At 39.8% G+C, this 27,460-nt stretch overlaps 2 protein-coding genes across 2 annotated transcripts; one reads left to right on the plus strand and one right to left on the minus strand.

The window, feature by feature from the left end:
* Positions 1-25,486, plus strand: LOC144662539 (26S proteasome non-ATPase regulatory subunit 1-like). Its single transcript, XM_078523368.1, has 34 exons — positions 1-129; positions 2,194-2,237; positions 3,448-3,521; positions 3,833-3,896; positions 4,230-4,335; positions 5,138-5,277; positions 6,186-6,248; positions 6,390-6,467; positions 7,598-7,663; positions 8,100-8,168; positions 8,697-8,884; positions 9,378-9,450; positions 9,749-9,886; positions 10,547-10,635; positions 10,762-10,840; positions 10,939-11,038; positions 11,586-11,659; positions 12,572-12,632; positions 13,382-13,432; positions 14,062-14,138; positions 14,607-14,666; positions 15,283-15,438; positions 15,942-16,006; positions 16,550-16,664; positions 17,096-17,152; positions 17,454-17,616; positions 18,581-18,750; positions 19,150-19,242; positions 19,690-19,773; positions 20,157-20,198; positions 21,007-21,144; positions 23,655-23,705; positions 24,203-24,278; positions 24,829-25,486. Exons 1-34 carry the CDS (start codon positions 111-113, stop codon positions 24,912-24,914), a joined length of 3,009 nt encoding a protein of 1,002 aa, XP_078379494.1. The 5' UTR covers positions 1-110; the 3' UTR covers positions 24,915-25,486.
* A 101-nt stretch (positions 25,487-25,587) lies between these two features.
* LOC144662578 (uncharacterized) lies at positions 25,588-27,448 on the minus strand. Its single transcript, XM_078523416.1, has one exon. It carries the CDS (start codon positions 27,446-27,448, stop codon positions 26,060-26,062), a length of 1,389 nt encoding a protein of 462 aa, XP_078379542.1. The 3' UTR covers positions 25,588-26,059.
* Between the last annotated feature and the right edge of the window lie 12 nt (positions 27,449-27,460).

The raw sequence follows: 27,460 nt of genomic DNA on the forward strand, positions 1-27,460 counted from the left end.
ACCAAGTACCGCAAGGAAGAGAAAGAAAGAAATTTGTTGCCCATGTGAAAGGAAAGTGTCATACTTTGAAGTTTTCTCAAGGAGATAAGGGGATATATCAATCGAATATTATGAGTCTGACCTCAGCAGGTTTGTACAATGTAACTAATCCAATGACATGTTTTACTGAAAAGGCTCTAGTTACTCTCTCAACTTTTTTATTTTCACGCGGGCATGTGTCAGTTTATGACTAAGCAAAAATAGATCAAATCTCACGAAAACACAGTTTTTACTTGGACTTATCATCATTTCACGATTCTCTGCTATAATCGATGATTTTCTAGTAAAGCAGATAACACGAAAAAGTCCACTTTAATCGTGGAAGTCTACTTTCATCGGGATAAATTCTTAAAGAATGTCACCACTTTAAGCTTAATTTTTACGAGAAACGTTTGACCAGAACAAGTAAAACGAGTAAGACTTAAGCTTAAATATGTACGGTAGGATAGGGCTTTTAACTTGTTATGAAAGAAAATACCTCAAGTTATTCAAGTTATTTTATTTAATTGCCTGTCATGGACCTGGTAACCTCTCAAGTAATTTATACCATAGTTAATTAGGTTACAGATTAAATACAGTCTGTTGCCCAGTTTCCGGCCGGTACCAGTTTCGCCAAAAAATGCATTCGTCGGTTATTTTCGTAGTTATCTTTTATTTTCGTCCCGAAGCTCCTACAGAAAAAGAACATTTCCGCTACAAAGAGGTGCAGGCGGGCGGAGAGAAGGGGTTGGGAGCGTAGTGCGTCACTGCACACAAGCAAGAGGGAGAAGCGAAAGGAAAGGGTCACAAAGCTGGGAGAGACCGGTGCCAGCCGCGAGCAAAAGGTGAATGGATCCCGCCAAGAAAGGAGGAGGGAGGACCAAAAAGGGGGTCGGGGGAGCGGGGGTGCCGCGGAGGAGTGGAGGGAGTAGCGACGGCCGGGTGGCCGGATGGGCGGGGACTTGTCGGCACGCATGTACAAAGGTGGAGATGGAACAAAAAATGAGTCCGTGCAAATGAGAAGAGCGACAAACTAAAGGGCCGGAAACTGGGCAAGAGACTGTAAGCTTTAAAGATGATTTCCAGTCCGTACTGTGCAGACTCAGGGTTTGTTTTCATTTTTGTTTTGAATTCGTTGAAACGTTACACTTCGGTGATAGCGTACATGAAGTTTTTTAGTTCGCCATTACAGATCGTTTCGTTCAAGAATTCACGATGAGCTAAAACGTCCGTTGAAATACCGTCGAGCTTCTTTTACTCGTTGTTATTGTTTTGCATTAATATCTGGCATTAATAATGAAGAAAAAGGTAAGTTTTGTCCCGGAATTTTTATTTTTGCTAGTAAACATTCTTCTGTTTGTTAGACTCTCAAACATTGCAGGCGGAGATTGCACATACAGACTGGAAATCATCTTTAGTCTGGTGCAGAGATGCCAACCTAAAAAAATCCTGGTGTATCACATCAAACAAAACTGAACGAAATTTTCATCGCACTTAATTGAACGATTCATTTCAATTTGAGGGGGACATGGGGGTTTGCGGTGTTGCTAATTTTTTTTGTGCGGTGTTGCAGTGAATAAAATCCCATCTTGTGGTGTCGCGGTGATCTCAAACCCTGCGATGTGCGATGTTTGTGTTTTTAAACCTATGGTGTTCGGTGAAACGAAATTATTGGCGGTGTTTTGGTTCCTTGTCTGACACTTGCAGAACTAAATTTAGCTCTGCCTTCGGTAATCCGTCCTTTATAATACTAGCATATACACAACATAAACCATATGTTTAATTTGTAACAAAATACAGTCAAATATTGTCTAGTTGATCATTAATATGCTTTAGCCGCCAATAGCAAGCTGTTTTCATTCAAAAGTAACTTGATTATATTGCGGTGACAGTGTTTCATCAAATTTTCTTTTGGTGATGCAGTGTTTGTATATTTTTTTGCGGTGTTGCGGTGCTCAGGATGCCCCCACGTCCCCTCCAATTTTGTTCAAACGAACGAAACTGAACAGAAAACTGTTTTGTGAGTTTGATTTCCAAACCAAATTGAATGGAATCAAACATTGTCATCATTTGATTTAGTTTTGATTGAATTCAGAAATTTTACTTTTAGCTAAAATTCAATATGATTCAGGATGCAAAACGTAAACATATGGTACATTTTCTTTCCTTGAACAGCTGGTCTGCTGGCACTGCTTGATGAAAATGAACAAGATCTGAAGGTCTGTTTTTATATTTATTTTGTTATTATATAATCTAAAATAATATATGGTAGATGGTTAGGGCTTTGGTTACTTTTAAGGGACTCCGCTATCCCCGTGCTATAGGAAAACAACTGTCTAAATGCAAGCGCAAAATGGCGCAATTAACTGTCAAGCATGTACGCGCAAAATGACAAATTTATTGAAAAAATACATCACGTTGTTCTTCAGTTTGCTTGCGGTTAGTTCCACTCCGGTTTGCTTGTGGCTAGCTTTTATTTGTTAGTAAGGGCAGCACTTTTTTAAATTTGAAAACTGTATCACAAGCGTAGTACTACTTTTGTTTACGCCATTTTGCGCGTGCATTTAGACAGTTGTTTTCCCTATATAGCGCGAGTCCCTTAAAAGTAACGAAAGCCATGGTTAGGCCAGGAAAAGTACCATTCTGTTGCAAATCATTGTCAGGCAAGCTAGGTTATCAGACTACTGGCCTGTACTTAACATGACTTTTATGTGGGAGACAAGATGGCCTTTTGGTTGGCATGTTGGAATCAGGTTCAAGTGCCCAGATTCAAGCTCTGACTTTAGGTCATTGTGTTGTGTTCTTGGTTAAGACACAGTGTAGTCTCAAAGTACTTGTTTCCACTAAGGAGTATACATGTACCGTATTTTCTCGATTAAACGCCGGGCCCCGAATAAATGCCGGGTCTCCGAGCTAGAGTTGTTAGTTAGCCTTCCAGGCATTTATTTAAGGTGTAATATGGAGGATGATGGCATACGTCATGTCACAAATAATGATTTAAAACCCTTGCTTAATAAACATTTTGCTCTAATAAACTGCGCCATTCAAATAAACGCCGGATCCATGGAGCCAAGTTTGAAATAAACGCCGGGGGCGTTTAATTGAGAAAATACGGTAAATGGGTACCAGCAAATTAAATGCCAGGGGTTTACACCTTTTAGCAATGGGCTAGAATTTCACCCAGGGAGTATTAGGAAATTTACTCCACTCAGTGCAACAGAAACTGGGATAGGCTCTAGCATCTGCAGGACACGTCTTGACCCGATACAGACTTCACCTTTACCACATCCCCTAGCAAAGTAAAAGAGAACCACTGATTGAGTGCTATCAATTTGATGCCTTATTTTTTCTTTGTTAGGAAGGAAATGTTTGTTTACTTTTACAAGTTGTTTAACAATACAGTGCGTTTCTTTTCTTTTTTTGGAACAGGTCTTTGCCCTTAAAAACCTTCATCACATTGTTGATGTATTCTGGGCAGAAATATCTGAATCTGTGGATAAAATGTAAGTTGAGAGCATCATCTTTTACCTACATGTAGTATAACATTTTTTACTGGGTGTATGGTTTACCTGTAACTTAAACCTTGGACAGCTATTCCATCCACCCTTCTTTTGGTACGACTTACAGTTATTGTACATACATGCGTACAGCTGTTGTAGCATGGAGCAATTTTCAAAGATCGGTCAATCAAAGATTCCAGACCATTATTCTAAGATCTCCTGTCAGTTTCACATACATTTGTAAAGTTTTGCTTCATTTGCAAAAGTTGCTTGTCTGTTAACGTTTTTTTTTTATTTTATTATCCTATGAACAGTGAAGTATTGTACGAAGATGAAGCCTTCAAGCAAAGACAGCTCTCAGCTCTGTTGGCATCAAAGGTACATGATTGTAGAAAGAAATACCAACTAGTACTGCCTCTTTCAAATTCACACAGTTGTGCCTACGGGGTAAGATTCTTGATTCTCGTGTCTCGAGTCGAGGATCACGTCACTCGAACTTGGAGACATCAGGATCGAGTTTCAAGGATCTAGTCAAGACTGTCAACTTTTGAGCGGTACTGTACATGTATAAGAATAAACATTGCTAGCAAGAGGCCTTGTTCATGGATTGTGTTCTAAGACACTTTGCTGCTCTCTCCACACTGGCAAGCTTGCATGTACATGTACAATAGTGGCAGACCTGACTTTATACATTATTTTCCTTATTTCCAGGTGTACTACCATCTTGGAGCTTATGAAGACTCTTTGACATATGCTCTTGGTGCAGGAGATCTGTTTGATGTGAATGGACACTCAGAATATGTAGAGACTATAATCGGTATGGTTTATTTTGAAAGAGGTTAAATAAAGTTGAATTAGAGTCCCAATTTCTCAAACCCTCGATTCCTTGAACCTCCCTATAACATGATAACCAATAATTGTTTCATTTGGACTTGCTTCACTCACTTAAACACTGCAATTTTATCCCCTGATTAAACTCCAGAACTAACTTTCTTAATTATATGTGTACAAAAGAGGTATTCATGTCTTGGATATTATTGGTGATTGAAAAGATTAATAAGATCCAAGACATGAATATGTCTTCTAGTATTTAGTCGTTGGACGAGTGACAACATGATTTTTCCCAGACAGAGCGTTGTCATTTCCGCCAAGCAACCTCTGTCATTTTGCCTCACAATTAATGCAGTCAATCAACTGTGACAACAAATGCGACAACTGTGACCATTAAACGCTCGACCTGCTGTAATTTGACTTACATGTACAATAAAGATACAGTAAAAACCGGTATAAGACTTTTTTGTGGTTGTTTTTTTTTTTTTTTTTTTTTTTTTTTTTTATAAAATTTTTAAAAAAAAAATAATAAAAATAAATTATTTTTTTTTTTTATATAAAAAAATTGTGTTTTTTTTTTTTTTTTAATTTTTTTTTTTTTTTTTTATTTTTTTTTTTTTTTTTTTTTTTTTTTTTTTATCTGGTTTTGATTTTAATTTTGTACGCTTGTACACCATATCATTCTCTGGTTTAACTGTAAGTCTGCTTATAGTGAAATAATATTTATTAAATGATCTTCCTGTACAAATAAGCAATTTATGATCAATGAAACTGTTTTATTTTTTCAGCCAAGTGCATTGATTCTTACACTGAGAAAAGAGTTTATAAAGCAGAGAATCCTGATGAAGACGTTATAATAGATCCTCGACTGGAAGCTATTGTGGACAGGATGTTCAAAAGATGTTTTGATGATGGAAAATACAAACAGGTCATTACAATGATAATATAAAAAAATATTTTTATTTGTGCAATCTAGAAAAAATTATCATCATTGACAGCTAGGCAAGATAGAGCGGTTTTCACTTGAGTGTCGAAAGTTAATTGCGTTTGCTTTGGTTTTGCATTACTACGCTTAGTGATTGGCTTAAAAATCTCGCGCCACTTTCTCAGCCAATCAGGAATAAAACCAAAACCAATTGTGACTCGCTCGCACACGTTTTCCCGCGCTTCGTGCCAGCTACATGCATTTGCTTCGAGTTTTGATTGGTTCACTGGATTGTCTGTGTCTTTTGTGATTGGCCAGAGTGATTACTTTGGTTTTGGTTTTACGACACTCAATTGAAAACTGCTCTAGTAAGTAAGGTATAGCTTGTACTTTGTCCAGTGGTAAAGCCAAACAAAGTCAAGCAGCCTGGGTTTGAGCAGTAGAAGTCAGTCACTTTTCTCTCATGGTGCCTTGTTCCTCCCAGAGGGTTTTATACAAATGTACATTGTATAAAATGTGGGTGCAGTACCAAAGAGCATACAGCATCCCATCCACGAGAAATAGCAATACTCTTACAGTGTACATGTAAAGTGTAGCTACTTCCTATAATTGTAATTTTAAATATTTTTATTACCTGTATAGCATTGAGATTTTTAATGTAATGCTCTAGAAATAAATTGTTATTACTTCATGTTGGGGGAAACAAGCTACTATAACCTCAAATAGTGTAAACCAAGTTTTAATTATTATTAATTATTAATAATAATTATTATTAATTAATTATTTTATTAATTATTTTAATTATTGTCACAATTTTCGAAAGTCATATTTTAATTTACTGTAGAGACAAATGTATGTGTGCACAGTCATGTAGACCGACTCTGAGAAAACATTTCGTTTTTTTATTCTAGGCTGTTGGAATTGCACTGGAAACCAGAAGATTAGATGTGTTTGAACAAGCCATTTTAAAATCTGTAAGTTTGTTTTTTGCTTTTCATTTCTACTGCGTGTGCTGCCCAGGGCTACATGGTACATGTAGTTACAGTAGATTTTTGGTAAGTACTACATCATTTGTTTCATGCTAATAAAGTGATAAAATGTATTCTTTTCTCAAGGATGATGTACCTGGAATGTTGTCCTATAGTCTTGTTGTCTGCATGTCATTAATCCAAAGTAGACAGTTCAGAAGTAAGGTAAGTTGACATTAATTTTTTGGATGTGCATGTGTATTGCCACTTTTAGCTAAAGGAAACTGTCTGTTGTTTCCAGTAGTACCGCATATCTACCTTATTGTTACATTCACGGGACTATCGCGACAAAATCGCGATGACGAGGGAACACGCGATAACAAAATAGGCTGATGAAGAACGTGCCGCACACAACTGTCAGAGTCTCGCCGGACAGCGCAGATGTGGAGTTCAACTAAGTGTGAATGGTGGACGGCAGTGGAAAAACCATGAGACACTGGGAGACGAGGACAGCGATAGTCCGTACGGGCCAAACACGAATTAAGTCCCGCGAAAATGACCGTCCATTCGCGAAATAAGTACCCGCGAAAATAAGTAACAATAAGGTAGCACATGCTGTGAAGCCAACATACACCTGTAGCCATATTGGGTCAGCAACAGCTCTTACAAGGTCTCACATGAATGGCTTGCTTCAATTAAAGAAACAACAGGAACAATGCCCCTTGCGCCCAAAATAACACAGCAACTGCTACACTAGAGGGCCACTAGAACTAACCACCGCCTGGTTCTAAAGCTCAGTTGGTAGAGCGCCGGATTGCTGTGTGGGAGGTCGTGGGTTCGAACCCCAGACCGGACCAACACTCAGGGTCTTAAAATAACTGAGGAGAATGTGCTGCCTTTGTAATTACATCTGCAAATGGTTAGACATTCTAGTCTTCTCAGAAAAGGACGATAAACCGTAGGTCCCGTCTCCTGTATCTTCAGTCTTATAACAGGGGACGTTAAAGAACCCGCACACTATTCACAAAGAGTAGGGCACGAAGTTCCCTGTGTTGTGGTCTGGCCTTTGTGTAGTAAATTACAGTATGTGTACAGCACATTTGAACATTACATATGAAAAATGCGCTATATTAATATAAATTGATTGATTAATTAATTAATTAACTACAAGCTTACAAGAGCTGCTACTCTAGTGGCCAGATCTTGGCAACACAAACCTTGTGCAAAATTTGGCTTATAATTATAAAGTTAACGAACAAACCAAAGGATTTGGGAGTTGAGAATGCCAGAAACACTAGATATACAAATTTACTGTATGTGATATTGATGCATGTATTTCTTTTACTCTCATACAGGTTCTTAGAGTGTTGGTACAGTTGTACATGAACCTAGCAACTCCAGACTTTATCAGTGTTTGTCAGGTTAGTGTTAAAACCAACATACAAACTGTACACTGTGGTTACGGGTGTTACTCAGATGATTCTAAAAATGCTCTCAAAGGCATGACTGTTTTTCCAACAGCCAATACAAGTCAGATTTAGTGTGTGTCAAATGAGTATGGATGCCATTTTAGTACCAAGGTTAAAACATACTGACAGAGTGGATGTGGTTGATAGATTGCCATAGTTTCTTTACCTGTCTTTTTGACAATGTACATGTATTTCCCAAGTGAACACATGTACAATGTATTACATACATGAAAATCAATTGAAAAGAGAAAATTAATGTATTTCTTTCATCTAAGGATTTACCATAACTGTTACTTTGTGTAGGTACATTTGTAAATTCTAAGACATACATGTAGTTAGTGGCAGAGTAATGGTCAAAATGTTTATTATGTGATGTTTTGGTTTTCAGTGTTTCATATTTCTTGACGATGCTCAAGGTGTGGCAGACATTCTGGAAAAACTTATAAAAGACAATGAGGTAAGTGGAATGGGCCATTGACCTTGCAGTCCATGGTGCACAAAATTATTGTATTTGTCTGTGTACAACTATGTAATTGATAACAAACAGTGGAGTGCATGATACATTTTTATTAAGCATGTCCAAGAAGTTAAACTTGGGACTGTCATCATTTAACATTATGATAGCTTGTGCAGTAAGCTCTAGTGGAGGACATCAAACTTTCAAGTGTAGTGCCCAACCATTCATGCAACCATACTGTAAATGTTGTAGGCCAAAATGGTTTTCAGGTTAAATCTGTTTCAACCTGAAGGTGATACTCTTTTAATCACTTAAAACAATTTGCATTCATTAAAAAGAAATCCCAATAAATTAATTCAAACTGTTCAAAGTGTTTGAAAGAGTGTTATCTTAAGGTTGAAGCAGATTAACCTGCATGTAGGTTGAAAACAGATTTAACCTAAAAACCAATTCGGCCTGCAACATAAATTCCTTTACTTACTGTAGAAGGTTAATATCTAACAAGTAATTTTGTCTTCAATTTAACAGAAAGATCAGACGTTGATGGCATACCAGATTGCTTTTGATCTGTATGAAGGAGCCACACAGCAGTTTTTGTCATCTGTAACTTCAGCATTACAAGCCACAGTACCTTTTGTGTCCAGCAGTGGAGCCGCAAGCTCTGATGGATCCACAGATGTAAAAACAGATAAAAATGGCAGTGTGGAAAAGTCAGGGTTAGTAATTAATTCATCTATGATTATACGTACGATATGCAAGACGTTATGGTACATACATGTACATATGATAAAGATGGTAAATTTTAAGCTTGGGGATAAATAATGAAGATGAATTGTTCCACAATGACACAAGCATGAGACAAAGAAAAAATCTGACAGGAATCGAACCCATGGCCTCCCAGATACCGGCTGGGCACTCAGCTGGTTAGAGCGCCTGGGCAACCAGTATGTGGGAGGCCATGGGGTGAACAATAATCATTCATCTTTAATGTCAAGAATGTTTCAGGCTCAAGTTTTACAAAAAATAATTTGCTTTTACAGTTTTTTTAGTTTTTAAAAAGAAAATAAGCACGGCCCCTCCCCCCTTCAAATAAGGGCCCCCCCCCCCATTGGAATAAGCGCCCCCTTTTGTCTTTTAAAGTTAATAAGTGCCCTGGGCACTAATTTTAGCATTTATGGTAATGTTTCATTTCTTATTCATTTGTTGTAGTGATGCAGCAATGGACACAGATGAAGCAGAGAAAGAGGTTCCTGCTAAGAAAGCAAAAACAGAACCTGTCTTGGTAAGACGGTTATAAAGCACTTGTAAAGTTACTAGCCCACAGGAGTGGCAAACATACATAACTGAATTAACCTCAAATTTACTACTGATTTGTACTAGTATAGCAAGCACAATCCTGAACTTCTATTACCCCCTTCAGTGGAGGCGTACATAAAAGTCATGAAGATTTTAGTGAAAAGTTCAACAACAAAGTACTATTGAATTCAAGATGTACCGGTATTTAGAACATTAGAGACCTTTAGATCTGAGTATGAGTACAAGAATGGTGTATGTGCTAATGCAAATCAAACTCATTGCAGAGTGAAAGTGACAAGATACTTGGAGACAAAGTAAACAAGCTGGTGGCCATCCTGGGTGGCGAGACTACAATCGCTCTTCATCTGGAGTTCCTTATAAGAAACAACCATGCTGATCTTCTTATTCTAAAAAATACAAAGGTATGTTGATGAATTTTTTTTAGCACAGTGATTATTAAGCACTAACCAACTCTCCTTAGTGGAAACAGTGAGTTTTGTTTCTGGGAGACCCTTAAATTTCTTGACACAAATTCAACCCGCCAAGTTAAGACCATTTAAGTAAATTTTGGAGCTGCCGGGACTAAATTGGAACCAAAGTTGCCAGCATGGCGACTAAAATTGAGAAGAGTAATTGAAAGCGTGAGCTTAATTTAGCGACTACAATTTTTTACTAACGACCAAACTTGAGCAGTGGGTGGCCAAATGGCCACTAGGGGAAAAAATAAACTTGGAGAGCTGTTGTTGCACAAGGGCTCCTTTTTTTGTCTAAAAATCTTAATAATCTTGGAACACTACTTTCTAACCAAGAAACTATTATTATTATTTTTTTTACATCAAGTTCTTTCAGATTTTATTTCTTGAAGGCTGTAGTCTGACAGCTGGAAGCTCAATTCTTTTTTACTTATACATAGCCAGAAAACATTTCTATAAAGTTTTAATTAAGCATTTTGTTGTACCCTTGCTATTTATTTCAAAATTATGTAATGTAAATACTTTGCTGGTTGCCACTCAGTTTAAAGTGGTAAGGGTCAATTTTAGTAAAACTTTGTGATTGATAAAACTGTATTTTTCTCTTGACAGGACGTGTCAAGAAATTCAGTCTGTCACACAGCTACAGTGATAGCCAACTCCTACATGCACTGTGGAACAACTAGTGACACTTTCCTTCGGTATGCTCTTTGTCAACATTCAAAATTATTGTATATGCTATTTGATTTGCCAACTTTCAGCGTTTTTCTTTAACTTTTTGAGTTTGATTAATGGACTGATATTATTATTTTTCTCTTGCACAACAGAAATAACTTAGAATGGCTGGGAAGAGCCACAAACTGGGCGAAATTCACAGCTACGGCAAGTTTAGGAGTTATCCACAAGGTTGGTTTGTCTATATTTTTCTACCAATGTTTCTGGAAATTTGGCATAAATTAGAATCAACAATGTGCTAGTTTTGACTTGTATCTTTGTTTTAAAAGGGTCATGAACAAGATGCCCTGAAGCTTATGTCTACATACTTACCAAAAGACGGCAGTGCAGGGAGCGCTTATCAAGAAGGAGGAGGACTCTTTGCTCTAGGTAACTGCCAGTTCTTGCATTGAAGTACTTACATAAAGGTTTTAGGACTTCAACTAAAATGCTGTGATTTTGTAAAAGAAAGAAAATACTGAGGGAATTGTTTGCTTGATCGCAGTGGAAATTTCATTTGGAATTTGTCCCTATTTGGTAGTGTTTTCTACCTCAAAGGAAAATACAATTTGTGGTTCCAGAAAATGTCCACAGAAAGGATCGGAAAAGTCCTAGGAGGGGTCTCAAAGGCCAAAAACATTAAGGAAATGTATGGAGCTTAATTGGAATTTCCAGAGAAGTGGGGTGTCTTAGAAAAAATCCCTTTCAAGGGGGAGGTATGGATAATTTATTGACTTTCACAATTAAAGTTGCTTGTAAAATGTATACATTTCCATGCCTTACCCATAACAACAACACAGTAACTTAACAATGGAATTGTATTTCCCTTTAGAGTGATGTGCACATTAATGAGTAACAGAACAGCTTGTTTAAACAGCGTGTTTGCTTTACAGCTTGTTACCTTTCTTGGATGTTTATCTGCTCTTTCTTTTCACAGGTTTAATTCATGCTAACCATGGTGCCAAGATAATAGACTACCTCATACAACAGCTGAAAAGTGCAACAACAGATGTAAGATTTAATGCCAGCACATTGTGATCGTAAAAAGTAAAACAGTATTATTATTTTTTACGAGCTAGATGGCGCATCACTCCAGCACTTACTGAACTCGGCAGTATAAATAAAAGGAGGCATGGCAGACCAGCATCCGAGCCTGGGTTCCCCCCCCCCCCCACCCACCTCTCACCAGAGTTTCGATAGGTTGCCCCTACATTTTTTTTTTAAAAAGACTCCTGTGTACAATGTGCATGTATACAAAAGGGAGAGATACTGCAAGAACTATGAAATCCTTTCATTATTGTGTGACTATATACTAGACAGTAAGAGGTGCTGTGGCCAAATGGTGAGTGTGCTGGACTCCAGATCAAGTGGTACAGGTTTGAGCCCTGGTCCTGGTCACTGTGTTGTGTTCTGAGGCAAGACTCACAGTGCCCCTCTCCACCCAGTTGTATAAATGGGTACTGGCTGTGGGGTAACCATGTGATGGACAAGCATCCCATACAGGAGGAGTAAATATACCCTACAGGACAGCAACAGCCAAAGCAGAAAGTGCAGAGCAGTGGTGCCCACAGCCAAAATGGCAGGAAAGTCAGCCAAGTGGGACCGCAAAACCGGAGAAAAACTGTTGACATAGAGAAGCAAACAACAGGACAAAACGAGACAGACATGAAGAACAAAGCCAGGAACCGAAAAGGACTCACCCCCCCCCCCCCCAAAAAGAAATGCAGGAGAAAAATCAGTTGGCAGTGAAATCAAAGCGAACAGCCACGGCTAGTTAGCAAAAAAGTTAGTCTCGAGCCCTACTCCTAGTCACTTTATGCTACTGAATGCAGACTTTACCTTATATACTAGACAGCTGTTTTTAATAATTTTTTTCGAAAACGAACAAGATTAAGAAATGATGTTCCTTTGGTTACATTTTAGATGGTGCGTCATGGAGGATGTCTTGGTCTTGGGTTAGCAGCAATGGGCTCAGCCAGACAGGGTATGACACATATGTTTATGGCAGTAAAAGCAATTTCATTGGTATTATTCTGTTAATTTACAAAAGACACATTGGTCCATCAAAGGTTTGGAGCCATTAGAGTTCAGGTCTCAAACTGTGTGACATGAAATTGTGGCCACTTTCTCAATGTTCAAAATAGTGAGCTAAATTTTGCCATTAAACTGATCACCTTACCAATTCTGCATTGATGATGAAGTGCTTTGCTTAATGTTATCATGCAAAAGATGTTCAGAAAGCTTGCATTATGGGAATTTATTATTCCACTATTATGCCATTTTACCACAAAATATGAGACGGTAATAGACTGTAGAACAGGGCAAAAAATTAATGTGGACAGAAAGCAGAGCAACAAAACAACCGGACTAAAGGATTCAAACTTAATAGTGGAATAATAAATCCCTCATTCAAAGGTTTAACATAAACAAACTATAAAAAAAATTATAGTGTTTTTGTATAATGTGCACAGACATTTTGCTCATTGCTTGTATTTTTCCTCACCCATACGGGCCTCGGAAAAATATAATGCAATTTATACCTGCAGAGGGCAACATATAAAGTCTAGTTAAGTATGCTTTGCGGGCCTATAATTCTCTGTTACCTATCTATCACAAACTAAAATCAAGAACTGAATCCAGTAGTGATTGCCCCTACATGTAACCATAGTGTTAGCTGTTTTTGGTATCACGTTTGTGAAGCTGTGTTTTGTTTATATTATTTTTGTATTTTAGATGTGTATGAGCAGTTGAAGACACAACTTTGGGAGGATGATGCTGTTACAGGTATGTTCATCTTTAATTTCTTCGAATCTTCTCTAAATTCCTAATCACAGGCATGTTTAAAAGCTTTAAAGAAACCAAGTTAACGAGTTCTAGAGCTACTCCTCCCCTTCCTATTGGTCTCAAGTCCAGTCTACAGGGAGGCGCAGTGGCCTAATGGTTAGCGCGCTCTCCTTCGAGTCGAACGGCCCCGGTTCGAGGCCTGGCCGGGGCGCTGCGTTGTGTTCTTGGGCAAGACACTTTACTCTCACAGTGCCTCTCTCCACCCAGGTGTATAAATGGGTACCGGCGAATTTACTGCTGGGGGTAACCCTGCGATGGACTAGCATCCCATACAGGGGGGAGTAGCAATACTCCTAGTCGCTTAATGCTATGGAAACCGGGATAAGCTCCGGCCTGTATGGGCCACTAGGCTCGAAGCAGACTTTACCAGTCTACAGGTACTTGCATAAATTGCAGTAGAGGATGGCCTGACCAAGGACACAAAGAAGACTGAGTGTTACTGCATCCAAAGGCTATTCTTTTCTTCTTTGAACCAGACCCATGCCTTTCTTCATTGAGGAGAGTTACACTGTAGATAAGATTGTTATATTTGCATGTCAAGTGTTTCTATGGTTTTTCTTCTGTTACAGGTGAAGCTTGTGGTCTTGCTATGGGACTGGTCATGCTTGGATCCAAATCTGCTACAGCTATTGAAGAGATGGTTGGAGTAAGTTGATTTCTTTTCGTGTAACACTCTTTCTTTGGTAGCATGTCAACTTATCTTCAAAAAGTCATTAATAATTTAAAGAAAATACAAAAGAAATTAATGTTTAATGAGTGTCTTTATATCTGATAAAGACACGGCTCAACTTTGCGTCCAATTTTCTAAGCCAAAATAACCCTAAATCTAAATATTAGTGCAAGAATGAGTTGATCTACATCAGAAGAATTTGAAGCCGTTCAAGAAATTCACAGTTCGTGTTTTATCAAGTCTAAAACACTCGGCTGCGCCTCGTGTTTTAAACTTGATAAAACACTGCTGCTCATATATTAAACATTAGATAAATTACTGGACCATTCCAAACCATGACCCTTGTAATACTGGTGCATCTGCTCTCAATGTGTGCCATGACGGTAAGTTCATCTCAGATGTGTTGCTATCAAATATTAAATTTGCTTTGATTTTTTTTCATAGTATGCTCAAGAAACACAACACGAGAAAATCTTACGTGGTCTCTCGTTAGGAATTGCATTGGTAAGTTGTGGTTACGGACCTAAAATAAATTTCAAAGCAAAGTTCAAATACTGACATGTATTTTAATTGCAAGTGTTCAACTTCTATGTTGAATAATCCATTGTCTTTTATCAAGTGGGAACCGACGTGAAAAACTCACAAGCACAAGCACAAGATTTGCTGCCAATGTGACTCTGTGATGATGTGCACTGTTCATCAGGATTTTTAAAGCGCTGTGCTTGCGTATGTCGACTTGTAGTTAGCTTATCACAAGTGTGAACATCCTTGTGGTTAAGGAGGCTCGATGTAGTTTTTTTAGCCCTAGGGTGGTTGTTGTGAAAATGAAAATTATCTAGGAAGCCAATCTTCGATTTTTGCCAAAATACACCATAATAATCAAATATGACCAAAGTTTAAATTTTTACTGGTCTCTTAGTCACAAGGGTTGCCATAGCAACGATTGTCGTTTTCTTTTGTTTTTCACTTGTGTTATGCTTATTTCAATAGGAATCAGAATTTCTAAAGTGTGTTTATTGCAAGTGTGTGCATCCTTGTGGTCATGCTTGCGCGACTGCTTGTGCTTTCTCCCAAGTGGGTCCCAACCTCAAAGCTTCATTGCTATTCACTTTTCCTGCAGGTGATGTACGCTCGCATGGAGGAAGCTGATGCACTCATTGAAAGCTTGATGCAGGATAAAGACCCTAACCTCCGAACGAGCGGCATGTACACAGTGGCCATGGCATACTGTGGCACTGGGAACAACAAGGCCATCAAGAGACTCCTGCATGTCGCTGTACGTAGCTTGAGATTTGTCACACAACACTGTCGCACAATACTGTCACGCACCTCTGTCATACAACATCAACACGCATTTCTGTATATCCCTTGATTAGTTACTGTTTCTGTAAGAAAATTTAAGATTTAAGAAAGCAGTTGAAAACCTAAATGAGCTCTGTAATCTTTGATACAAAACTTGTTTTGTTTTGTCATTTCATCTTTGCCAGTATAACATTCCAGTTCTTAAAGGAGCAACGTCACGATATTTCAAGTCATTTATCTGATTACTTTGAAATTGAAAGAAACCTCAAAATAATAGTTGTCTAACATAGAAAAACAACAAAGGAGTAAGAAAAACCCGAAAATAGACAAGGATGGTTTTGACTGACGAAGGTTTAGACGGATTACAAACGACAAACTTGAAAAAACTTGCCAATTTTTTCAAGATGTGTTGTCCGTGACATAGTTCCATCACGCCACATAACTTTTTCTGACTTGAGCGTGAACTTGATTTCATAGGTGAGTGATGTTAGCGATGACGTAAGAAGAGCAGCTGTGACGTCACTAGGTTTTCTCCTTTTTAGGTATGTTTATTGCATTGAACATTAATTCTCCATGTTATGGGTTGTAGTACATTTTGCTTCCTATTTCATTGAATACATTTTGTATGTAAGCTCTTTCATCTGAATTTTATTGGTCTCACTAGCTTCATTAGCTTTGTGGGAGGCGCAATGGTCAAAACTATTGTACTCAGACAGGACCCACGACTCTGCAAAAAGACAGGTGGTCTCTTCATGTACCCCCCTTTCCCCACCTTAAAAGATGGTGTCTTGTTTGTATAGCCCCCACTCTAACAGGAGTAGAAATGGGTACCGAAAAAGATTTAAGCCTACTTGTGCCACTTCTCCAGCAAAGCAAGCTTCATGCACACCTCATATGAAAGTCTCAACTCAAATTTTAAGGCCAATAAATTTTGTCCATTCGGCTTACCAGACAGGTGGTATCTTGCATAGCCCCCTACCCCTACACAAGGTGGGTCCTCGTCGAGTACACTTGTTATGACCAGCTTCCCTTATAGTACTGTGCAGAGAAAAAGAAACAGTTTCGTATTTTCTCTCTCATGGTAGAACTCCAGAACAGTGTCCCAGTGTTGTTTCACTTTTATCAGAGAGTTATAACCCTCACGTGAGATATGGAGCTGCTATGGCCCTGGGTATTGCCTGTGCGGGCACTGGGCTCAAGGTAAGATGACAGAAGAACTATAAACAATTCTTCCAACCAACTTAAAATATTGTGGTGGAATGCACTGTATCATAGAGTAATTTTGTTTGTAGCTGAGTACAATGGATCGGTTTTCTAGAAGACTTTATAATCAAACACCTCGCCAAGTCCTCAAATAGTGTGGTATACCACAATCAAGCAGAGAAGAAGTTACGTAACGCAGATTGCGATTAGTTTAGGCCATTCACCTAAGAGCTTAGCCTCCCATGTTGACGTTTTTTGTCTCGTCACACAATCTTTCCTGTCCAACGAGGACGTAATATTGCGTGACGAGCCAAAAGAACGTCTGCGTAGGGGGCTACTTAGAGTTTGCTTAGATTCAGCTAAGTTGTGGTCGCTACAGATTGAGTCTCGAAAATGGTAAAAACCCTGCGTTCCTGATTGATTTTCAGGAGGCTATCGGGCTGCTGGAACCCATGACTAATGACCCTGTGAATTACGTACGGCAGGTAAGAAGATGTATAAACATCCATTAGGCACTGTCCTGGATTTATTTTATTCATTTTATTTTTGCTATAAACATACCTACAACCAGATGATAGGAAATTCAACAATAATGATATGATTTATGATTAAATCCTCTAAATCAGCCATTTGGAAGCGTGGATTTGACGACGACTATGAATGGAAATACTTTTTCCAGTGCGGTGGACGAACTTGAAAACGTGAACTTCCCATTTTCAAGTGTAGCTTAGACAGCTGGTTTAATAAGAACGTATGTAAAATCTATTTATGTTTCTGTTTTATTAGGGAGCATTAATCGCCAGCTCCTTGGTTCTCATTCAACAAACGGAACATTCATGTCCAAAGGTAGCGAAGTTCCGTGAGATTTACGCCAAGGTGATCAGCGACAAACACGAAGACATCATTGCCAAGTTTGGTGCCACCTTGGCTCAGGGAATCCTTGATGCTGGTGGGTATTTAATAAATTAGCTCATAAATCCTTGTTGCCCATAAAGACAACTTTAGAGACCCTTTGATTCTATTTCGTTGTCCGTACAGTGAAAGAGCGCACGCGTGTAAACCCGTGACGTTTCGGCGGGTAAAACGTGGTAGCGTCGTAATTACAACTACGATCTTCAACAACGATATGTAATCAGTGTGTTTTACAAAAGTAAAAAACAAGCTTTCTGGGATAAAATTTCCCCCTTTATATTTCGTTGACACATGCCGTCAGATCTCGCACTCGGTTTTATAAGGTCTCTGTTCCTGAGTCAAACTACGGCGTTGCTTGCTGCACCGTTGCCATTTGACGAAGGTTTTGGTGGGACCAACAATTTTTTAAACGCTATTTGTTTGGCGAACTTTTCACTATAAATTCGTCCCACTTTTCTTTTTAAGTTAAATAAAAAAGCCCCACTCCCTGAGTAAGGCTTTTAAAGATGATTTCCAGTCCGTACTGCGCAATCTCCGCCTGCAATGTTTGTGAGTCTCACAAACAGAAGAATGTTTACTAGCAAAAATAAAAATTCCGGGACAAAACGTACCTTTTTCTTCATTAGTAAAGCCAGATATCCTTGCAAAACAATAATAACGAGTAAAAGAAGCTCGACGGTATTTCAAACGGACGTTTTAGCTCATCGTGAATTCTTGAACGAAACGATCCGTAATGGCGAACTAAAAAACTTCATGTACGCTATCACCGAAGTGTAACGTTTCAACGAATTCAAAACAAAAATGAAAACAAACCCTGAGTCTGCGCAGTACGGACTGGAAATCATCTTTAAGGGTCAGTGTTTACAAAGAAGTTGCACTCGGGACTACCGAGAACAACACCAGCAAGTGATCAGAACGGGATTTCAAGTCCAGCACTCTAACCCCTTGGCCACTCTGTAACCATGACTCTATCACTACTAACTCTATGCTTTATTTCTAAGGTGGGCGGAACGTGACCATCTCGCTGCAGTCGCGCGCGGGACACACGCACATGGCCACAGTGGTAGGCCTGTTTGTATTCACGCATGTGTGGTATTGGTTTCCGCTGGCTCACTTCCTATCGCTGGCCTTTACACCCACGTGCATCATTGGACTTAATTCCGACTTGAAGGTAAGCAGTCTTTGCAAACAGTATCTCTTATTGAGTTAAATTGAGACGCTTGGTGAATTAAAGGAGCTTGTTTCTCAACACAGTTGTGTGGTATTGATGTTGCCAAGATGTTTGGATCAGGGGCGGGGGAGGGGGGGGGGACTTTTATATGAAAGGGACGGGGATGCTGGTCAGAAAGTTTGAATAAAATCCGTTATTTACACCGCTAAGCGAGATGATTGGCATCCCGTCCTTTTCATATGGGAATCCCTACCAGGGTTCCCGCGATAACTGCACATGTTCCCGAATGCATAGTTCTGAATCTAGAATACTTTTTGTCTAGACAAAAACGCGTTTTGTTGTATCTACATAAGCTTGTCCTTATTAAATGCATTAGTATGTTCCTGTTTTCTGTCTCAGATGCCCAAAATGCAGTTCCGATCAAACGCCAAACCATCAACGTACGCTTATCCTGAGCCACTGAAGCCACCCAAGAAAGAGGAGAAGGAAAAGGTATGGTTCCCCGAAAAAAAATACTTTCACAGTGAACGCTGATTTGCAATTTCTTGCAGTCTCGTCTATGGAAATAAATGTTCTTTCCAGTGAAAATGTGGCTAGGGGTTTTCTAAAGTGTATAGAGTAATATTCTTGCTGTTAATTGCAATTAGAGGAGCAAAAAGAAAGGTGTATGCCTAGAGAAAGAGGAAAAGGTGATTGTGTTCCATTGAGTTCAATTAAAATTGGTCCAATGGTTTGTTTTAAAATCAGAAGGAAAATTGGAAGGAGTATAGAAACAGTGAATGCTATTTATCTTCTGGGTAATCAGAGCTCTTTCATGGGAGTGGTATCTGGGATTGCAATTCGCTTTTACTATATTTTTGGTATAAATTTTTTTATCTTATAAAAGCGATAAAATTTGCTGCAAAATTCACGGTGTGTGGCGTTCTTTTTGCTGTGCAGGTCACCACGGCCGTACTGTCAATCACAGCTAAAGCCAAAGCTAGAGCCAAGAAATCAGAGGCTTCCGAAGACAAGATGGAAGTGGTGAGATTTTCAGTCTCGTTCAATAACAATATAGCATGAATTTTTCAGAATTCTTCACTGTTAGAATATCGTTGTTGAAGGACTAAGTCCCTTTCTTGAGGTAACTGAGCCCGCGTTCTTTATTAGCGGAGTTGCTTAGCAACATGACGTGTGCTTATGACCTCATGGTCACGTGACAACTTTTGTGATACTCGTAAGAGTTCGCACTAATTTTTGATTGGATAGTACCAATCGGAAAGTCTTCGAGTTATTCTACGAGGATTCGTCATAAAAATAGCGGCGTTTCTCTGACTAGTAATGCATTTTGGACAAGGTAGCAGTTGAGAGAGCATTTCGTTGTGTAGTATGTTCATTTCGTTTGTGTTTATGGGTTTTTTTAACAGGATCAAGAAGGTGACAAAGATAAAGCGGCATCAGCAAAGAAGGTCAGTCAACGTCACAAGACACGTGACACGTCTCACGTGGCACGTGACACATGTCACGTTTCACGTGTGTTACGTCTGTAACACAGGTCATACCATGACTATGATTATATGAAATGAATCCTGCATGTAAACAGTTGAGGATAGAATAACGAGAAAGAAATATGTAGTTAGCAGTTATGTGGCAGTTACAAAAAAAAAAAGCCCGAGGAAAAAAAAACTTTTAAATGGGATTCAAACCCATCATCTTAAGTTTTGAAATTTCGTTGCAAACGCTCTAAGTCAGTGGGAGCTAGTTATCTGCTAGTTCTATTTATATCCGTCAAGTGATAAACGTATGAAATTAGGGTGGAAATAAATTGAATTTTCTAGCTTGCCCTTTGGTCAAGCAGTAGCCAGGATGTGCTAGCCCGAAAGTCATTTTTACTAGCCCCCCCCCCCCCCCCCAAAAAAAAAAAAAAAAAAAAATTCTCATAAGCACGATGCTCCTGATGCACTAAGTTTACTAGCCCGACCGCAAAATCCTTTAACCACAGGCTAACGGACACCAACTTTTTTGCACGCTGTGAAGTAGAAGTACAGTCGAATCCCGATAACCGAATTCAGGGAAATCGAAAAAGGTCGAGAATGGGAGTGAGTACGAGGGTAAAATAGAAAAATGATTGAAGGGAAACGAAATGGTCGAGTTAGCGGGAGGTTCGAGACTGAGGGTTCGAATATCGGGATTCAACTGTATAGGATTCGTTTCATTGACATTTCCACAATTGTAGTGATTCAAGCTAAGGATTGATTGTTATTTTTTTTTTTGCAGGAAAAAGAAGGCGAAAAAGACAAGAATGAAGAGGAATCCACGATTGAAAAGAGTGAAAAGGAGAGCAGCGAAAAAATGGAAGAAGAGGAACCTGACTTTGAATTGTTAGAGAATCCCGCTCGAGTTCTTCCTGCACAGGTTTGTTATTGTGACCTTATGCAGTTTTTTACTTGACAAAAATGATAGAGAAACAAGTACTAGTATCCGTTTTGTTCTAGAAATTATTCCCTAAGGTCAACTTGCCCCTTCAGTTCAGCTGGTTTGATTTAAAGGGGAAAGGACACGGTATTTTATTAGGTAATTCTTTTTATTCTTGTCAGTCATTTATTGGCAAAATCACAGCCACATAACAAACAAGGGTGATTATCGAGCATTGTAAATGACACCTTTATACAAATTGAGATAAACTTGAAAAAAGTTGGACCAACGTTTTTCAAGTTTACCCAAACGCAATCCGTTTTAATTTCCTCGAATTTTGCCCATTCACGCCCCTTTTGGGCCTTTCTGTGTTTCTTTTGAGTTCTTCTACAGTTTTAAACCGTAATTGTGATATTTAAGTTAATTCTATGACCAGTTGGTCTGTGCGGAAATTACCTTAAATTGCGTGACATAGCCCCTTTAAGGGGATTTAGCCGTGGTATGAAATATTCGTGCAACACGTTCCTACAGCATCATGAAAATCAATCGGTGTCCCAGTTCTGTCGTATGTACAGCACAGACGATTTGTTCCAGCAACACGTTCCTATGCGAAGCCGGAACAGGCAACCTGACCTTGCATCACGTTCCAGCAAGTGCTTATTCCATTTTCTGTTCTGTCTGAATAAAAAGATTTTACTCAAGGCGATTTTTAAACTCCGTACAACGTATGCCGAGAAAGAAAAACAGCCAATCACAAATGACCCTGTTCGTGTACGGCTTGCACTGGCGGGAAAATTTTGACATCGTCTTCAATTTGCCAGTTCGCGTATTTTCTTTTTACAAGCTTTACTCAACACTGAGGTTACATAATAAATGAAGTTTTTGGTTGTCAGAACAGTATGGTAATTTTAAGATTACTTGAAACACCAGTCGTTAATTGCGGTTTTTTCGTGATTAATATTATATTACTTTCTTGCGTCTGAATTTTTGATGACAAAGAAAGTTGTAGTGTAAGCATAGTGTTTAACGTCAACAACTCTAATGTGTTTTTGTTTTATACCGTATTTGACTGGTTTAGGTTGTCTGTTTACCCCCTACAACTGTCGCGTTCATTTATTTTTTATATATATTTCGATAAACCGCTGATAACGGTGCAGCGAACTGCAGAAATCGTAAATTTAATACCTTACATTAGTGATCAACAACAGCAACAAACGTCAGAAACATTTTTCTGGCATAACGTATATGTTACTTCGCTTTCATCTACACGCTGCATGATTTTTGCGACTTTTTGCTTGACAAGGAAAAGAGAAATATGTGGGGCATTTGAATCGCACCTCAAGGGACATTCTCAAGGAATTTTAATTTCTCAAGGGATACTTTCGCTGTGTGGGTGATCACGCGATCCGTGGAAAAACGTGACTTGCACATTTACAAACGTATATAACAATGTTAAAGGTGACATGTCAGCTTCTATCCCAGGGAAAGGCGAAAAGCGTGCACAAACAATGGATTGCGTAACTAAAACACGAATAATAGCCACTAGCACACATCGTTAAAAATTACAACGTCAAAAATAAACCAACCAAAAAACTGCTCCAAGAATGAAGAAAACAAATGCAAGAGATGGGGGCCAAGGCCAGGCCAATGGTCGCCGCGCCCCACGCAAGCGCGTTAGGGACGGACCCGCGGACAGCGGGAATCGGCACAACATGCGAGACACAGGAGGGAAAGCAGAAGCCCCGACACCAAAAACGATAGCATCACTGAAATGGCATCCCAGCCCACGAAGAAGGCGAATCCGACCCGACGTCCACAGCCCCGCGACGAGAGGCGGGAGAACGGGAGAGAGGACGCAAAGGAAGAGAGGGTGGGGGGGGGAGCGAAGGCAGGAGAGCGGAAAAAGGGAGGGAGAGAGGGGGAGAAGAGAGGAGGAGAGACGCAAGTCGAAGAGCGGAAAACGGTGCGTGGAGCGACGAACGGGAAAAGAAGCGGACCAAAAAAGCGGGGAAGATGTGCAGCACGCTGCCGAACGACGCCGAAAGGCGAAAAAGAAGAAGAGACGGGAGAGGAGAAACGGGGGAACGCAAAGGAGAGGCGAGGGGGGAGCGGAAGGGAAAAAGAAGAAAAAGAAAGAGGGCGCGAAGAGGAGAGACAGAAACGAGGAGGGAGGAAGAAGGAGGGGAGGAAAAGAGGGGGGGGGACGAGAGAAAAAGGCGACCCGGAAGAGGGACAGGGGGAGGGAAAGAAAAGGGACGGAGAGATTTTTATGGGGAAATCATTGAATTCGGTTATTATGTCCACTCCTCTTACACTCACCACCTAGTGATACGTTATTCTAAGGAAAACTTATCTCAAGGAATAACGACCCTTCAAAAACCGTAAACGCCATACTGCGCTGTCGTTCCTTCCGTGTTTATCGCCCTTTCCTGTTGTGCGTATTGTAGACAGTGCAGTGTATCTCTTGATTTTGTGGCTTACGCAATGCTATTTTTGTTTTTGTTTTGCAGCTCAAAGTGATTTCTTTACCAGAAGACAGCCGTTACATGCCTCTAAAAAAGGTAATATCCCCAAACAATAAAATTGTTAAGTTACACTTCATAAGAAGCGTGCTATGTCATTCTGTAACATAGTTGTCATGTAAAGAATTTAGAACTTACTAGAACTACGCAGGTGGAGATTGGGCCGAACCTTAGTAAAACAGTTTTTTTTTGTACTTTATTCTCAACGTATGGCGATCATAGGGAAAAAATGATGTTTCAAACTTGGGAATAGAATGGACGGGAAGGGGTAGAATGGACTGGGATTTGGACGTATTCTGGGAATCACAAACAAACAAACAAACAAACAAACAATAAACTGAAATTTGGAACGTCTGGAAAACAATAGGCTGGGAAATGGGATTTGGGCAAAATTTGGGCTGGGAAATGGGATTTTATTTTCCCCCTTCAGGACCCTCTATACGATCCTCTGTAGATACAGTGATACGAAAAGAGTATCCAAATACCCTCTTTGCCATTTCAATGAAGTAATTATGGTTTGTATGTTGGTGCTGTAGGTTAACATTGGAGGTCTTGTGATGATGACCGACTCCAAATCTGATGAGCCAGAAGACTTGATCGAACCCCTTCCCGGTAAACTTTGCTCTGTTCAGTTGTTCTGAAATTTAGTACAGTCGAGCATCTCATTACGGACACCTTTGTATAAGGGGCAGTTCTCTTAGTGCCAGAGAAACCACAAATCATGTACAATCTTTGCCTTTATGACACGGACACCTCCAACACTGTTATAACAAAACTGAGCTCTAAAAATGTACAATGTAATGTAAATGTTTATAGTGGTCATGCACTTAGCTTCGGGAGTTTGGCTAGTTTCCAGTCATGCCACTGAAAACTCTGCCCTTTTGGTGTCCAAAAACATAAGAGGTTCGACTGTATTTTGTGTACAAAGTGTAACTGTCCTTTCTAGAATTCACCGTTAAAACATGCATTCACCAAAGACATTTCGTCTTCGCATGATTCTTTGAGGAATCAACCTTTAAATTGACAGTGCATGAAATTCTTCATACTCCAATAGCTAGTTACTCCGACAGCCTTTCATGTTGTCTATAGTTTTCTTGTGTTTCCGTCCTAACTAATATAAAGAACGATTAACTAAGCTTTTCTTTATTTGGTTTCCTTTCAGCTTCTTCCCCTATGGGCATTGGCGCTGAAGAGGAAGAAGACGAGCCTGAGCCGCCAGAACCGTTTGAATACATTGACGAGGATTAACGAACGTTTCTGCTAGAACCATAGTGTTGACCCTTTCACTCCCACGACTTGCTAACGAAATTTGCGAAATATTAGAAAACAAACCACGTGGAAGGTTCTGTTCTTGAGCTTTCATTTGAATGGTCTTGCATTGGCGTTTAATCCACGGACTCAAAAGTAGTTAGAAACACATTGTACAGCACAATAAACAGTTCCACATGAAAGTACTGCCCAAGAGGTTTCATGTGAATGGTTTCCCATGGGCCATCGTCAGACAAAAGTTAGCATCCCATGTTATTGACGATTTGACTGTGGGGGTAAAAGGGTTGATGCAAAATGAGTTGAACGTCATTGTATTCGAATTAGTACAGCCAATTAAAGGCATTCGATTACCAGCAATTCTTGGAATAAAGCTTTCGAAGATCAGCAGAGCAAACCCAACCCAACTTGGCCTGAAATTCAACATTTTACACAGAACTAAACTCTGGCGGCAATAAAATCCAGGTTAACATAACTGAACTGTGCCCTTGTTTCAGACCTTATAAAAGTGGCTGTTGTGTTTTCTTTAGAAGAAATAAAAACCCTTTACAATTTTCATGACTATATAAATTCTTGTACTACCGTAAAGCGTTTTGTTACAAGAAATTACAAGTGGCCTGGGAACCAGTTCTTTGACTTCAAACAACCATGCTATAGCCTGCGAACAGGCTCGTAAGTGGAGCAGGATGAAAAAAGAAATAGACGAGCGAAGCGAGGCGAGAAGGGCGAGCGAAGCGTTCCTTTCTCTCCCAGGCCTTGCTTCGCTCGCCGATTTCTTTTTTCGCCGTGCCCCAAATTGGGAGCCTGTTCGTGGGCTAACCATGCGAGAAAACAAAATTGACACTAATATTTGTAGTATTCTCTTGAACAGAAAAAAAAAGGTTTCAAAAAAAAAAAAACAGACGGACTGAAAAAAAAGCCATAAAGCTCACATACACCTTCCATGACAGAGACGTTTGATTTGGATTTTGTGGCTATTTAAAAACTAAGAATTTGGTCACTTATCTCAAATGTCAGACCCAGACATAAGTCGTGATTCTTGGTGCTAAGAAAATGGATCTCGGCCATCTTTACTTTTATCAGTGCTTTTACAGGTAATGTGCTACGATGCAAAGAAATGGATGGTGTTATTTCCGCACTGTTTTCAAATAGTGGCTCCTCGAGCCAAGGAACTCATAGAACTCCACTATGTCGTCATGATTGACATCTAAAACTTCAAACAACGATCTCAGTTGGTGATCTTTGAGTGGAGCATTAAGCTTTTTCATTCCAGCGATGAATTCGGTTTTTGTAATGGTTGTTGCGTTACCATCTTTGGCCAGCATCCTGAACAAATCGATGAGACGAAGTCCTCGCGTCCGGACAAATGTGAGAAAAATTTCTACCACGTCTGGCTTTTTCTTTTTGCCTTTTACCACGTGTCCACCTCGGATACTGACGTCCCAAGAGCAGCTGAAGTTGGGCCGCTCCTCGAGAAGAGCGGCCAACTCTCTACCGCATTCCGCATCAAACACCACATCGTCTAGCAACAGTTCCCGCAGAGCGCCCGTCTGGTTGCATCTCACACCTTGGAGAAGCGAGCAAGCTCCTGAGCTTTGGAAAGGATTCTTACCAATCCTCAGCACCTCGAGGCTTTGATTCTTCTTGAGGGCGTCAGCGATCTTGAAAGCCCCCGCGGTGTGAATTCCACAGCTCTGCATCTCTAACACTTTCAGACAACGGTTTTGGACCAGAGAAGAGCTGAGATGACTCGTTCCCTCGTCCAGAAAGCAGTTCCAAGAAAGATTAAGTTCTATCAATTTATTGTTCCTTGCGAGTCCCTTGGACAACTCCCCAATTCCAGATGCTCGAATGTTGTTCCAGCTTACATCAAGGAATTCCACCTTTTGGTTTCTGGACAGAGCTCGACCCAAATGGATTGCACCTTCGTCTCCAAGATCATTGTAACTGAAATCCAAGCTCTTCAAGTGCGGATTGAAAGATAATGCGTCCAAGAATTGCTTGATATCTTTACCGTGAATTCCACAACCACTCAAGTTTAATTCCTGCAAAGAGGCGTTCTCCAGTAACATCTCAGCAATCGCCTTGGCACCCTGTTTTCCAATCTTGTTCTCAGATAGGTCCAAGTGTGAAACGAAGCAGTTATCCTTTAGCATCCTGGATAAAGCAACGGAACCCGCGTCCCCAATACCATTGTCATGAAGACATAACGATGCCACTGTTATGTCCTTTTCCAGCGCCATGGAGATGGCCTGGGCTCCGATATCCCGGATGCCATAATGCTTGAGGTCTACATGACCAGTTGAGCATTGACGAACAAATTTGGTGACCGGAACTGTGTTTAGTGACTCGCAGGCATCGAAATAACGTTCGGTCGTTGCTTTGTCTATTGTATGGAATTTGTCCTCAAGGTCGTCTTCCAAGTCTGTTTCAAAATCCTGATCGTCTCCGGAGATATACAGCTTTGAATCCTTGCTAAGATTTGCTGTTAGTTTAGCGGCTCTCCTGGCTGCCATTGTCACCGAATT

This window comes from Oculina patagonica, chromosome 8 (genome assembly GCF_052425735.1).
Source record: "Oculina patagonica isolate OP01 chromosome 8, crgOcupat, whole genome shotgun sequence".
NCBI classification, from domain to species: Eukaryota; Metazoa; Cnidaria; class Anthozoa; order Scleractinia; family Oculinidae; genus Oculina; species Oculina patagonica.